We start from the raw sequence: 12,701 nt of genomic DNA, 5'->3' as shown, positions 1-12,701 counted from the left end.
ATCTCAGAGCAGTGTCACAGATCGACCCGGTCCTCTTTTCACAGCATCTCAGGCAACAGGGGAATCCTTCAATATGCCGACACTCTGCTATTTCAGTCTGTCAGTGACAGCTACTTATCAGCACCAGTGTTTTCAGTGGAGTAGGACCCATTTAATAGGAGTTCTCATGTATAGTTGTGAGGAATTTTAATACCCCTTGAAAGTCAACCCATCTTCTCCTGTCTCTCTTTCCTTGCGGGGGGATTATCATGATCTACGTAGCATGAACCATAAAGCTGATAATTCGCCCAAGGATGCAAAGCATTTAGCCTTGTTATTAACTTTCACTGACAGACAGTTGAGATAACCACTGGCAACCCAGACACGATAGGTTACAGAGATTCCCCCATTGTCATGGTAACGCACTCTGGGAAAAATGCATGCTGCAGTGTAGAGTCTGTGTTTTTCGAGCCAACTTTTAAAACGTCTCTCCCTCTGTCACTGGGGTGTACGTCGGCGGGGCGACCGTTTGTAACTGTAACTGCATGCTTGTTGTGCAGCATTGTTTTTCGACATCACTCTGTGTTTAACACAGTGACAGTATGTGATGGGCTGTTGGTTCAAGGCCCAGTGGGACAATTTAACATTCAAGGACAGATTCCTGGCAGAGGCCACTTACACACACTGACTGGACCATAAGTCACACAGAAGTGTGCGATAGCCTAGTGAAGGAACGAGGGCCAAGAGGGATGTCTCTCACTTTTTTTGTGTTGCCTCTACAATGATTAATTCACTTTACTAAAACGATGCATAAGCACCACTGAGTGAAAAATGGCATTAGTAAAGCCGATGGACTCAAATCAGGAAGCGATAGATGGTTTATGGTCAGGGTAATGGATCCATTAGTTTGTGTGGTGCATATTCACACGCATTAAATATGCTGCGTTGGAGTTTTGTGAATGCAATGTAGAAATTAGCGCTGAAGGGCATGTCCTTGAAACGGTTCTCCTACTGCGCTGTAACCTATTTATCACAGTGTGTGCTGTGTCTCCCCTCAGCTCCATCTGAAGCTCCTGCAAGTGTTGACGGAAAAGCTCTCTCCGCCACAGAGGCCATCGTGTGGTGGTTGCCCCTCACAGAGAGCAATATTGATGGATACCAGGTCAGCAGAAAGTTAAACTGTGGCATGCTGGGGAAAAAACACAAGATAAACTATGGTTCAGGTCATGTAGCATCTAAAAACCTGTTTTTGTAGCACTGAATACTGCACATACTGTAGAGGTTTTGCACCTGCTAGTTTCTATGAATTTGCTTTTTTAAATCCATTTTGGTTTTTCTTTTTAATTTTTTAAACCTTCCCTTGTGCTGCCCTACAAAGGCAAAGTGCAATATCTGCATTTTTTCAAAAAAAATTTGAGCAATCAAAAGTGTGGCATATTCTCTTTAATCTGGTAGAATTTGATATTGGTACTGCTAAAATTTCCAGAGTTATTGGGCTTTTTATTTTGCTGTCCATCCAAAAAAGCACTGTGAAACCAAGGCAAAGTGCCGTATCTGCAAAGAGTATTGTTCTCCCTACATTCTATAATTTACTCTATATTTCCCTTGGAGTAAAACCAAGGCAAAGTGCCGAATCTGTAGCTAATACCAAGCCAAGGTGCAGTATCTGCACCAAAACCAAGGCAAAAGTGCAGTATCTGCCATAAAACGTTCAAAATTGGTCAGAAAGACAAACTACAAAATACATTTAATTCAGTCCACCTTTACCTAATCAATGATAGACTTGGTAGTTATTCATAATTTGATGCTTAAACCTGACAATGAAAAACAGAAAAAGCTGTTTTTCTCAGTTCGGCAGATACCGCACTTTGCCTTTGTAGGGCAGTATAAATCGGTGCACACAAGTGCTGTGAAACAAGATTTTCGATCCTTCCCATCTCACCTTTGTGCCTCTGTGTCTCAGGTGAAGTACTGGAGGAATCAGGAAGACGGTGAGGGTGGGGCTCAGAAGGTGGTGGTGCCCGGCAAGGAGAACCACACCAGGCTGGAGGCTATGAAGCCAGACTCCCATTACCTCATTGAGGTCCGGGGCTACAACTCTGCAGGATACGGGCCGCCCAGCAAGCACCTCCGGGTCCACACCAAGAAACCTCGTATGTAATGTCTGAAGCAGTTTAGTAACAACCAGCAGGGTGTGCATGGAAAACAGTCTCTTTGGTAAAATTGTATGAATTGTTTTTCCCTCACGGTTTTTTGTGTCTTTTACCAGCTCCAAGTCGCCCTCCTAAAATAATAAGTAAAAAATTTAAGGGCCAGTCAGTATCTATTGCCTGGGAACGTGTGGAGCCGCTGGCTAGTGAGTCATCAGTAGATGGGTACAAAGTGAGTAAAGTTCAACATTTACAGGTGTATCACAATAAACTAGAATATCATGGAAAAGTCAATTTCCAGTAGTTCAAGTAAAATAGTCCCAACCAAGTATTGAGTGCATATAGATCGACATGGACATAAAATATGTTTGTAATATTACATTTTTTTGAGACGCTGAATTTTAGGTCTTCCTTAAATGTAAGCCATAATCGGTAACACTTTACTTGAATAGGTATTCATAAGATTGACATAACACTGTCATAACCATGAGATAACAGCTGTCATAAACATCAATGAATACTTATGACAGCTGTCGTTAAGTGTCATTCGGTAAGTTATGTCACTTTTGATGCAAAGTTGACATTGTTTGAGATGTTCTGACAACTTGACATAAAGACAATTTAAACTGTCATAGCAGACCTAATTGCCAAACTTTTAAAATTATGTCAAGTTCTCATAACAAGGACATCTCAAATAATGTCAACTTTGCATCAAAAGTGACATAACTTACCGAATGACACTTAACGACAGCTGTCATAAGTATTCATTGATATTTATGACAGCTGTTATGTCATGGTTATGACAGTGTTATGTCACTCTTATGAATACCTATTCAAGTAAAGTGTTAGGGTTATCCTATCATTACAATTAAACAAATGAGAATAAATGATATGGAATTTTCATTCTGTGTGTAATGTATCTATATAATGTATTAGTTTCATATTTTGAATTGAATTACTGACATAAATAAACTTTTCCATGATATTCCAATCATGTATTGAGCTGCACCTGTACTTTGGTGTGGATTGTAACCTGAGGTGAAATAGCAGCTGCTGGGAACGTCACATTCATACCTCTATGTGCATGTGTGTGTAGGTGCTGTACAGGCAGCAGGGCCACTCCACGGGAATCCTGTACACAACAAGTAAACTCTCCATGAACCTTCCCCTGCACACAGATGGGAGCTATGTGGTGGAGGTCCGGGCGCACTCAGAAGGAGGAGACGGCGCCGTGGCGCGAATCCACATCGCAGGTAACAAACACACGCCTCAGTGTGAACTTGTCCCCTTCATTCACCCTCCTGAATGATTTATGGTACAGTGGGAACATCATGACCCGTGGTTGTCAGCAAATCTGATTCATGTTTAATTAATAAAGATTTGAATTTGAGCTTCTTTCCTGATATTATTACAGATTACTTTAGAGGATGAGGAGGTAATGCATGTTAGTTGAAGCCCAAGGGATCTTGCATTTTAAACAGTACAAATTACAGCCTATTTTAATCATTTTTTGTGGCTCTAGTTTAAGTTGTAACCTTGCTGCATGAAATGATATAAAAATCTAACATAACAATTGGCAAATTAATTTTTTGATTATTGCATTTTTATTTTGGTTTTTCTGAGTTGTATGATGAGAAATTACATCATCAGTTTAATTTGCCAGTTAATTATATATACAATATATACACACGGTATAGTGTGTATACGTATATAAGACAACACAAATCTAATCTTTGGAGGTAAGTTAAAAGTCAGGTGTTGGGTGTTTATTTTCGATTTTCTGCACAACACATTCCCTTGTGATGTAATGTGACAAAGGCTGTAATTTAGAAGAATGAGCCTTCATTTCCATGCATTGGTGTTTACTGTTAGATGAGCACGTAAATGAAATCTAATGACTCAGAATAATCACTTGTGAAAGAATATTATACCACATTCACCCAAGTTTAGTTTCACATCGGTGGAATAAAAATAAAGAAAGTCCTCAGTTATCTAATCACACATTTTAAATCCATGGTGCTGAGGTGACACGCTGTGACTGGTCTGCTATTTGCTAGTAGGATTATTCCAGGTCCAAAGTTGGCGGTAGGTTATCATTTGTCACAGTTAGAGGGTTCTCATGGGCCCAGGCAGAGCTGTCAGTTCAGGTTTCATACCTTAGATTGCAGGGCTAAAGATGGGAAACTTAACGGTTCATGACTAAAGCCTTGATAGCCCAGCGACTGGATCCTCTGGCTGGCTGATGGACTGACAGGCCGGCTGACTGGATAGAGGAGACCTTAAGCCTCTGTAATTGATCTTGATGAGTAGAGGAAACCCCTCCTGTGGTTTTCCTTATCCCTTATCGTTCACTCCAGACCTGACAGCTTGATTTCACAGAACCTGGGAATTTAAGCCGTGGAGGATTTCAGATGCAGGGCATTGACAAATGGAGGGGCATTTGAGGTGATCTCCACCCAGATGGGGTGTAATATCAAACTTCACACACCAAATATGGTCTTTAGTTTGATGGATGAGAGCTGGAAACTCATGGGACATTGCTTTTTTTTTCTTTTTTTTTCAAATTAGCTGCAAATTTGAGTTGAGTGAATTGTAAACATGCTTTTATTTGAAGAAATGAACATTGATCACAGATATTCAACATACAACATTTGTCTTATTTTCTTTCCCCCCACCCATCCCCATCGTGCTGCCAATATGAAAAATAAATTTAATTAATTAATTAAATAATAATAAAAAACTGGTGAGTGAGAAGCACACCTAAAATGTTATACGAAGAAAGTTACAGGTATAAAAATATACACAAGATTAAAATAATACTGTAATACAAAATAAATAAATAAATATAAAGAAAAATAAATGAAATAAAAAATAAAAAGCAAATAAAAACAAATCAATAAGAGAAAAAGTGGACAGTACAAATAGGCTATTTGGCTTTTTTTTTATTTTTAATTTTTAATCTTGTGGGAGAACTGCAAGTTTCTCAAAATAAGATAATAGAGGGGCCCACGCTTCATAGAATTTTTGGGTCGACCCTCTAACGCAATACTTTATCTTTTCCAACTTAAGGAATAGAATCAGGTCCTTCATCCAGGAGGAGGCTTTGGGTGGATGTGCTGATTTCCACTCTAACAGGATTTTTCTCCGGGCAAGGACAGTTGAAAAAGAAATCACATTTTTAATTTTATTTGTCATTAATGAACCCTCCCCCGGAACTCCAAATATAGCCATTTCAGCATTAGAGTTTGAGTGAATTGTGAATAAAAAGGTTCCATGTGTGCTTGTCTCTCAGGTGGAGGTGTGATGACCCAGTCTCTCAGTGTCCTGTCTCTGCTCCTGGTGGCTCTCCTCTGCCTCAACCTCTGAATGTAGCGCCATCTTTGTCTTCCCGTGAAGAAGACTGACTGGTTGATAAGGACTTTGGGACTTTCCACAATCTTTTAGGTTCCACCCTGTAACCCGGGACGTCGTATTCCAACTCTTCCCCTCTGGAATATGTCTGTGGCAAAAAGACAGGAATGGAAAAAAAATATTCGAAATGGACAAAGACATCCCTTATTTATCCACAAAAAGCCTCTTTGGAGGAGTGTCAAAGGAGTTCTGTCAACTTTTTAAATATGCCTTATATAAATGACTGCACTTACCTTTTACAGTGACTTGTTTTAAAATGGATCATGACTGAAAGTGTGAACGTTAACGCGTCGCACAGGTTGGCTGTTTACTTGCTGTTTTTAAAATGTAGGCTTCATTTGATCTGTGACATTTTGAAAAAAAAATCTAACCTACAGTGCATTCCATAGTTTAAGGTAAACGAGTAGCTGTGAAGGATAAGTGTATGAGTTTATAAAAATGTCTTTATTGTCTTTCTTTACTTGCAGTTCAGTGGCATTTTCTTATGTTTTCTAAATAAAGCACATCCTCTGTTAAACAGATACAGTCAAAGCAAACCTCAACCTCTCACATAAACTGATTTTATAACAAGCATCATTGAGGAGAGAGCAATTTATGTCATGCTGAAATAATATATCCAATAACTAATATTGTTTTCCTATCTAATATACTATGGATGTTATGAAGAAAAAAATGATTGGTTTCACCTGCAATCCAAGTCATAACCTGAGCTCTGTTAATAATAGGGTACCACTTTAAAATTGTGTGCATGTTGACATTGATACAAAAGTGGGTTTGACAGGTATTTGGGAGTTTAGGCTCATGGATCCATGTCTGCTGAATGTAAAGCAAAGCAGGCGAGCCGAGCAGGAAGTGAACATATCAAACATGCAGTTATAAACATAGCAACGCAGCAAACATGCAACAGTGGTTACAGTATTTCGATGGCTTGTATTTGTACATCCGTGCGGTGATCCAGGCTTCGCTACAACATCTGGGCCACTGCTGGAGCTGATGCAGAAACCTGCTCCATGTTAGTGAGTACTTTTGTTTTGACTGTATCATTAGGACCTCAGTGGTACCAGCTGGTGCTTTGTAAAGAATGTTGGCATTTTATTTTTTTTTCTGTGTGAACATGTTTCATTTCATCGTTTTATGGCTTTGTGTGAGAGTCACTATTATTAACAGTAACAGTGAACGGTAGCGACGCTCATGCCCTCCAATAATTGTGCAATGTTTGATTCATCTGTGGCTACTTTATATTTTCTAATACGACAACTTGGCTAGCTCCTATAACAGTAATCTAGTACATTTCATTTTTTTTCATGATCTTGTATTAACAGAAGATAAGCAAAGCCATCCATGTTGGCGGTATAAGAGCCCATCCAAAGCTCAAGACGTTGTTTCCACTGCATTATTTTTGTCCTTTTTATTAACATGTGATCAGAGATATATAAACATTATCAACTGCTGCCATTTTTTTGTTTATGATTATTATATTTGTATGTCTTGACCCACCTCTGGTTGGACAGTTTAAAAGTTTATTTCCCTCAACAACGAATGCTGCGTTTTGAATTCCTCCGATTGACTTCTTGAGTGACTGACACTGGCCATGCTTCTACATTGTCACGATATCAACATCCACCACAAAGTGCTTTTGCCAGTTTTCCTTCATGCGACAAATCATAGAAGAGTTGCCAAATGCATGAACGCCTTGAACTCTGACATTTTGGCCCGAAAGCAGTGGCTCTACATTCTAACATGCATGACATTGGAGACAAAGTGTACATTACTTTGCAACAAATCAGTATCATAGCAACTCCTCAACCTCTGTGCTTCATATCAAATACATTCCATTACTGAGTGACATCCCTATATGTCAGAGACAGTATAGACCTAAAGCCTAATAATGTGCATTAGCTGTTTCGCTTCATTAAGCCAGTCATCTCATAGAAAGTCTTGGGAAGAGTTTTTAGAGAGAAATTCTTAGACTGACTAAAGGAATCTCACTCATTAGAGTTCAGAAATGGTCCTGCAGTCTCGTGCACACGGTGGTTTGGGATTTGGTGGCATCACTGGTGGCAGTGCAGTGGCGACATGTTTGGCTCAGTTCACTGCTTCGCTGGACGTGAGCGGCACATGTGAGGGCTGAAACTGGAACCTCTCATTGGCTGGACAAGGAACAATAAAAGTGTAGTTAACTATTAAATTGCTCTTGTTTTTCTTTTGTCTGTTTCACAGTCTCTCTGATGTGAGTCTTTGGGAAATGATCAACATTTTGAGTTTACTGAAGAACTTGTGCGTGTGGAGTGTGAGAGTCTGGGAGCAGTGGTGAGTCAGCTTTACAGTTCAGAGGTGGAAGAACTTAAGTCAGTATCACAACATGAGTTCTTTACAAGAACAAAGTTATTGCACACAGCTAACAAATGTGAAATGTAGGGGAGACTGGGGACAGTTGCAACGTCAGGATTCTTCCATTCAAATTAATATTGTGATTGATGTGTCATATGTACTGTAACTATCTTTATATGATATGACTAATTAGCTGACAAATGTATGTTTAATCTGTAAAAGTTTGGTGAGCCTAGTCCAAATAGTCTCTGAGTAACTGAGAAAAATGTAAGAAGTGTTGCAACTGTGCCCCGTCTCCCCTATTTGTCAGTGTTGGAAAGCAGGTGGACCCAAATGCAGGAGTTACACAGGCAGATACTTGCAAACTTAAGTCTTTAATTTCTCACGACAGGCAGGAGAACGAAACACCATGACAAACACAATAATGGAGTCCAAAAAACAAGAGTCCAAAACAACAGAAAACCAAGCCACTAAACGGCGGCAGGCTCAGGGCCATGACAGTATTTTAGTTTGGGATTTCAAATGTAGTTTTTACAACTTGACAACCCCCAAATTGTCAGACCAGACAGACTAATCTGTCTTTAAAAAGGATTCAATAAATACCTGAATAATTCATGAAACTGTTAAACTGCTCTAGGTAAAGAAACTTTGTTTGAAAGTATAACCATCTGTATTTTATAAGACCCAAATATACTGCATACAGTATGTACAATATTAAACTATAGGCTATTAAATAAAGTAAAAGTCTTCCTCTGAAATGTTGTAGAATAAAAGTATAAAGTATTATGGAAATACTGAAGTGCAGGTACCTTTAGAACTTCACTAGAAGTAAATGTCCATAATTACATTTCACCTCTGACAGTTAAAAATGATTTTTTTTTTTTTTTCATTTAAAAACCTTCAGTTTGTTTAGGAGTAAACATTCAACTTGGGTTTTTCAAACATGTTTGAGTATTAGTGGCTAATATAAGCACACTGTATGCTGCCCATAGATTTACAGTCATCTTTATGTCTGTTGTTAATGTTCAAGAAATGAAACTTTGTAAGTGCAATAAAGGAACATCTGGGCCCTCGCACACAAGAGGAAAACAACCTCACCATTAAGTTCCACTGAGTAGCTGTTCTGGAGCTTTTGGTCGTATCACATAATCTTCATCTACAGGAAGAGTCATAGAACCGTAGATCTCAAAATCTGTTTTTCTTCTAGTGCTCTAACAGCTTCTGTTTCATGTTGGATTTCAAAGCTGAGGTCACCTCTTGACCTTGGAAACAGCAGACGAGAAACTAATCTCACCACAGAGTCCGTGTAGTAGCTGTTTTAGAGCTTGTGATATCACATGATGATGATCATTATTCATGAATGTCCTATTTAAGCAGAAACCAAGGATCCACAGAGATCCCTGTTTAAAGTTGGAGCCCAGAGTGAGTCAGTCTGAGTTCACCAGTGACTGAATCATGAATGAATGGAGTCCAGAAGGGATTACACGAGCCCAGTCTGAAGCTGATGTTACTTCAAGATGAAAGCTGAGACCACAACAGAATATTTTCTCTTCTGGCTGTCCAGTTAGTTTCACTTTAAAAACTTGCACTGAGCAAATGTGTCAGTCAGTTTAAAGCAGGGTTATCAAATGAAGACAGATCCTCCACTGGGGTTGGACAGCTGGAGGCCTCAGGTGCTCTCCACAGCTGTGATAAAGTGCTGACACTCCTGAGGTGGATTTGAGTAAAAAAAAAAAAACACTTGTGTCCTTCGTCATTGCAGCCTTGGGATTTAAGTGGAACTTCAAACCGGTTATATTTGAAATATTCATAATAGTGTTTCAGCTCTCACATTTCAAACAAGAGAAACTAGAGCATCATTGATGATTTATGACTTCCTTTTATTATCAACTCGCCTGGATCCCCCCCCCCCCCCCCTTGACTTCTTAGAGAAAGCTATTCTTTACTGAAGCTATAGTACCTAATATATCAGAGATACTGTTTCAATCTGTTCTCCATTACAGATAAGGCCATGGACTCGGTCACTGTCTGGTTTTTCCAGGCAGAAACAGCTGTTGGAGTTTTGTCTCCTCCTATCAGGTATCCAGCTGATGAAAAGTAGATTGATATCAGTCCTCTTTGTGGATTAGGTCGGACCAAATGAATCAGATCTGAGATTGTTATTGAGCTTTACGTCACCTCTATACCGTTTCTTGCAGGGGTCTTTACGGTTATTCGCTGAAATCAGCTCACAGGGAGAACAAAAGACAGAGATAACTGTTTTTTTTTTTTGTCCTCTGATAGTATGATTTCGCTCCCGATTCAGTGGCTTATCAGTCTGAGCATATGGCCTGTGGCGATACTGTAGGTCTGGTCCCATGCAGGTGGCTGACGAACACTTTCTCCAAAAAACACTGATGGCCCATTGTTAGCTGGAGTCAGTCTGCTTTCTCCTAGATCACATCCTCCTGACTATCCAGCTGTAAAATGTTTGATTTCAACCAATTCAATACCACATCATACAGCAATATTAGAGCAACTATTTCATTTCCAGTGATTGACAGGGGAAAGAAACACATTCTTCTGACCCCCAAGTGCACGTGTTTTGTGCAGACAGGTGTGCAGTCCCCCAGACAGATTGTGGTATTGTCTTTGTAAATCTACACCTGTTCTTCGACAGCTCAGACAACACAAAACATACTTGAAAGTGGTGCACAGTGGACTAGAACCAGACTGCTTTGCTGAGAGACCTGAAACGTGACGCCCCTCCCAGAGATGCCTGCAGTATGTCATGCTGTGTCAGCCGGTAAGACTGCCCCGGACTCACGCAGGAAGGCTTTTTAAGTGAAGGTCTCCATGCACATATTGTGTTACAGCCGGGGGTTTAGCCTCTGAAAGAGCAGCGACCCTTTGAGACGAGTTTCGCTGACAAATCATCGCTGTGCAAAACGCAGGCGCAATTATTTTAATAGGGTTAAGAGGAGGTGCAATAAAACCCACTGATAATGCCAGTCCTGATGTGGACCATTGAAGGTTTTTTAATTGGATCTGCTGCCAAGTGAGCCATCTGTGTGTGAGGGAGTGAGCGACCTCTGCTGGAGAGGATTTACACCACATGGCAATCACACAGTATATAGACTGAAGTATTTGTTTATTTATATATGTATTGATTTTATGTTTTATAAAGCCTTGTAGATTTCGTTTATGAAAATTGATGCCTTGTGGAAAAAAGAAAGAAAGAATGTAATACATGTTACTATTGACAGCCTATATAAGCATTTGAAATTTACAATAAAGTTTGTTGGGAAAGAAAAAAAAGAGATAAAGTAATAATATATTAATAAGGAAATAAGTGAACAGCAAAAATGTATACACAAAAAAGTAACATCTCATAAGCAACGCAGTTTACATGAGCGAAAAAGAGTAGGAAGAAGTATAAATTTATCTAATCCTACCCCTATAATTACATTGTACAGGTACATTGTGTAAGAATTACTCCCATCTAGCGTCGCGGTTGTATATCGCAAGCAACTCAATCGTATTTTTCATGCTGCATTCACGTGAAATTGGGCAGACGGCAGACAGCCGTTGCACATAATGGCATAAACAAGCCTCTGTAAACAAGTGGTCCGTCAGTATGAGGCAAAACAATACACGTGACAATATGTTGTCATGACTTCTGTGACTGAAATTACATCTGGTTTGTTACTGACGGCCGTCTGCCCGACTGCACGTGAATGCAGCATCAGTGTTACGCTCCATTCCTCCACAGACGCCACCTCGACCTGAACGTAAAAACATGGCGACAGGACATGGCAGCCAGCACCGAGCTTACCGGCTCCATATGAACGGCTAATTCAGAGCTTACTGGAACACTTCAGTTTGTTGATGGGGGTGATTACTGATTAATTAAAAACATACTTTTGAACGAAATAATCGATTTTCGTGAATAGATAACAGGAGAAGTTACACAATGTCCCTTTAAGTAAAACTTGGGGGGGCGGGGGGTCAATCATGTTGTATGGTGACAAGTGTGAAGTTGATTGGACTCGAAATTCAAAATGATGTTGTGTGTGAGCAGAATAAAAAGCTTCAGAGGCACAGTGACCCTGCAGAAGTGAGTCAGCAGGCTGAAGTTCAGTACACACACACACACACACACACACACACACACACACACCTCAGCCTCAGCGGGAGCTGCGCACACCGCTCCAACTTTCTCTGCGCTCACGCTCTCATGTGTCCAGACTTGTGCAACAACTTTGTCCCAACTCATTGTGCTGCTGCTGCTGCTGCTGCGTAGAAAAAAGTTCTCTGCGCAAAAAAAAAAAAAACTATGTGCGCTGATTGCTCAACTTCTTGCGAGGAGGAGAAACCAATCTGCCAAGTTTTCAACTCTGGCGAAGGGATGATGGCGTCGTCGTCGCACACGAAGCCGGGTACGGGTCATCGTGTCGCGGGTGTTTGTCAGAAAGGATGCGGGCTGCTGTTGTCCGGTGGTGAGGACGGAGACAAAGGGGAGCACTGCTGCGTGGACGCGCTCCGCACCGTCACCGACGAGCTGGAGGAAAGACGCGCAACTTTGGAGCATGAAGCCCGGATGGCGAGACTGAGGTGGAACCGGAGGGAGCAGGTCCTGCTGGCCCAGGTGTCCACTCTGCAGAGCGAGGCTCAGCTCGCTGCTCTCCAGTACCAGAGGAGACTGCACCAGTACATGCTGCACATCAGCAGCATCGCAGAGCAGGTCATTGGGTACTGCAAGGTGAGCAGAGAGACACTACAGGCAAAAACACTGTTTTTTCATGCACTGATCAATTTTGAAATTTTTGGCTATTTTTCTTCCTTAACATG

At 40.6% G+C, this 12,701-nt stretch overlaps 2 protein-coding genes across 2 annotated transcripts in view; both read left to right on the top strand.

Moving 5' to 3' along the window:
- The window catches only part of cntn1a (contactin 1a), a 39,795-nt gene extending 32,067 nt beyond the window's left edge, over nt 1–7,728 (top strand). Inside the window, exons 19-23 of the mRNA XM_085778141.1 lie at nt 1,038–1,141; nt 1,943–2,132; nt 2,249–2,361; nt 3,226–3,382; nt 5,422–7,728. Coding sequence (XP_085634267.1) covers nt 1,038–1,141; nt 1,943–2,132; nt 2,249–2,361; nt 3,226–3,382; nt 5,422–5,495 — 638 coding nt within the window. The 3' untranslated portion in view covers nt 5,496–7,728. The remainder of the gene's footprint in view (nt 1–1,037; nt 1,142–1,942; nt 2,133–2,248; nt 2,362–3,225; nt 3,383–5,421) is intronic.
- A 4,302-nt stretch (nt 7,729–12,030) lies between these two features.
- Nucleotides 12,031–12,701, top strand: part of LOC146985272 (PDZ domain-containing RING finger protein 4-like) — a 154,588-nt gene continuing 153,917 nt past the window's right edge. The window contains exon 1 of the mRNA XM_085778139.1: nt 12,031–12,612. Coding sequence (XP_085634265.1) covers nt 12,187–12,612 — 426 coding nt within the window. The 5' untranslated portion in view covers nt 12,031–12,186. The remainder of the gene's footprint in view (nt 12,613–12,701) is intronic.

This window comes from Trachurus japonicus, chromosome 6, assembly GCF_045865225.1.
Source record: "Trachurus japonicus isolate A0001 chromosome 6, Traja_1.0".
Taxonomy (NCBI): Eukaryota; Metazoa; Chordata; class Actinopteri; order Carangiformes; family Carangidae; genus Trachurus; species Trachurus japonicus.
Note: the sequence above shows the minus strand (reverse complement) of the source record. Positions and strands in the feature narration are given on the sequence as shown.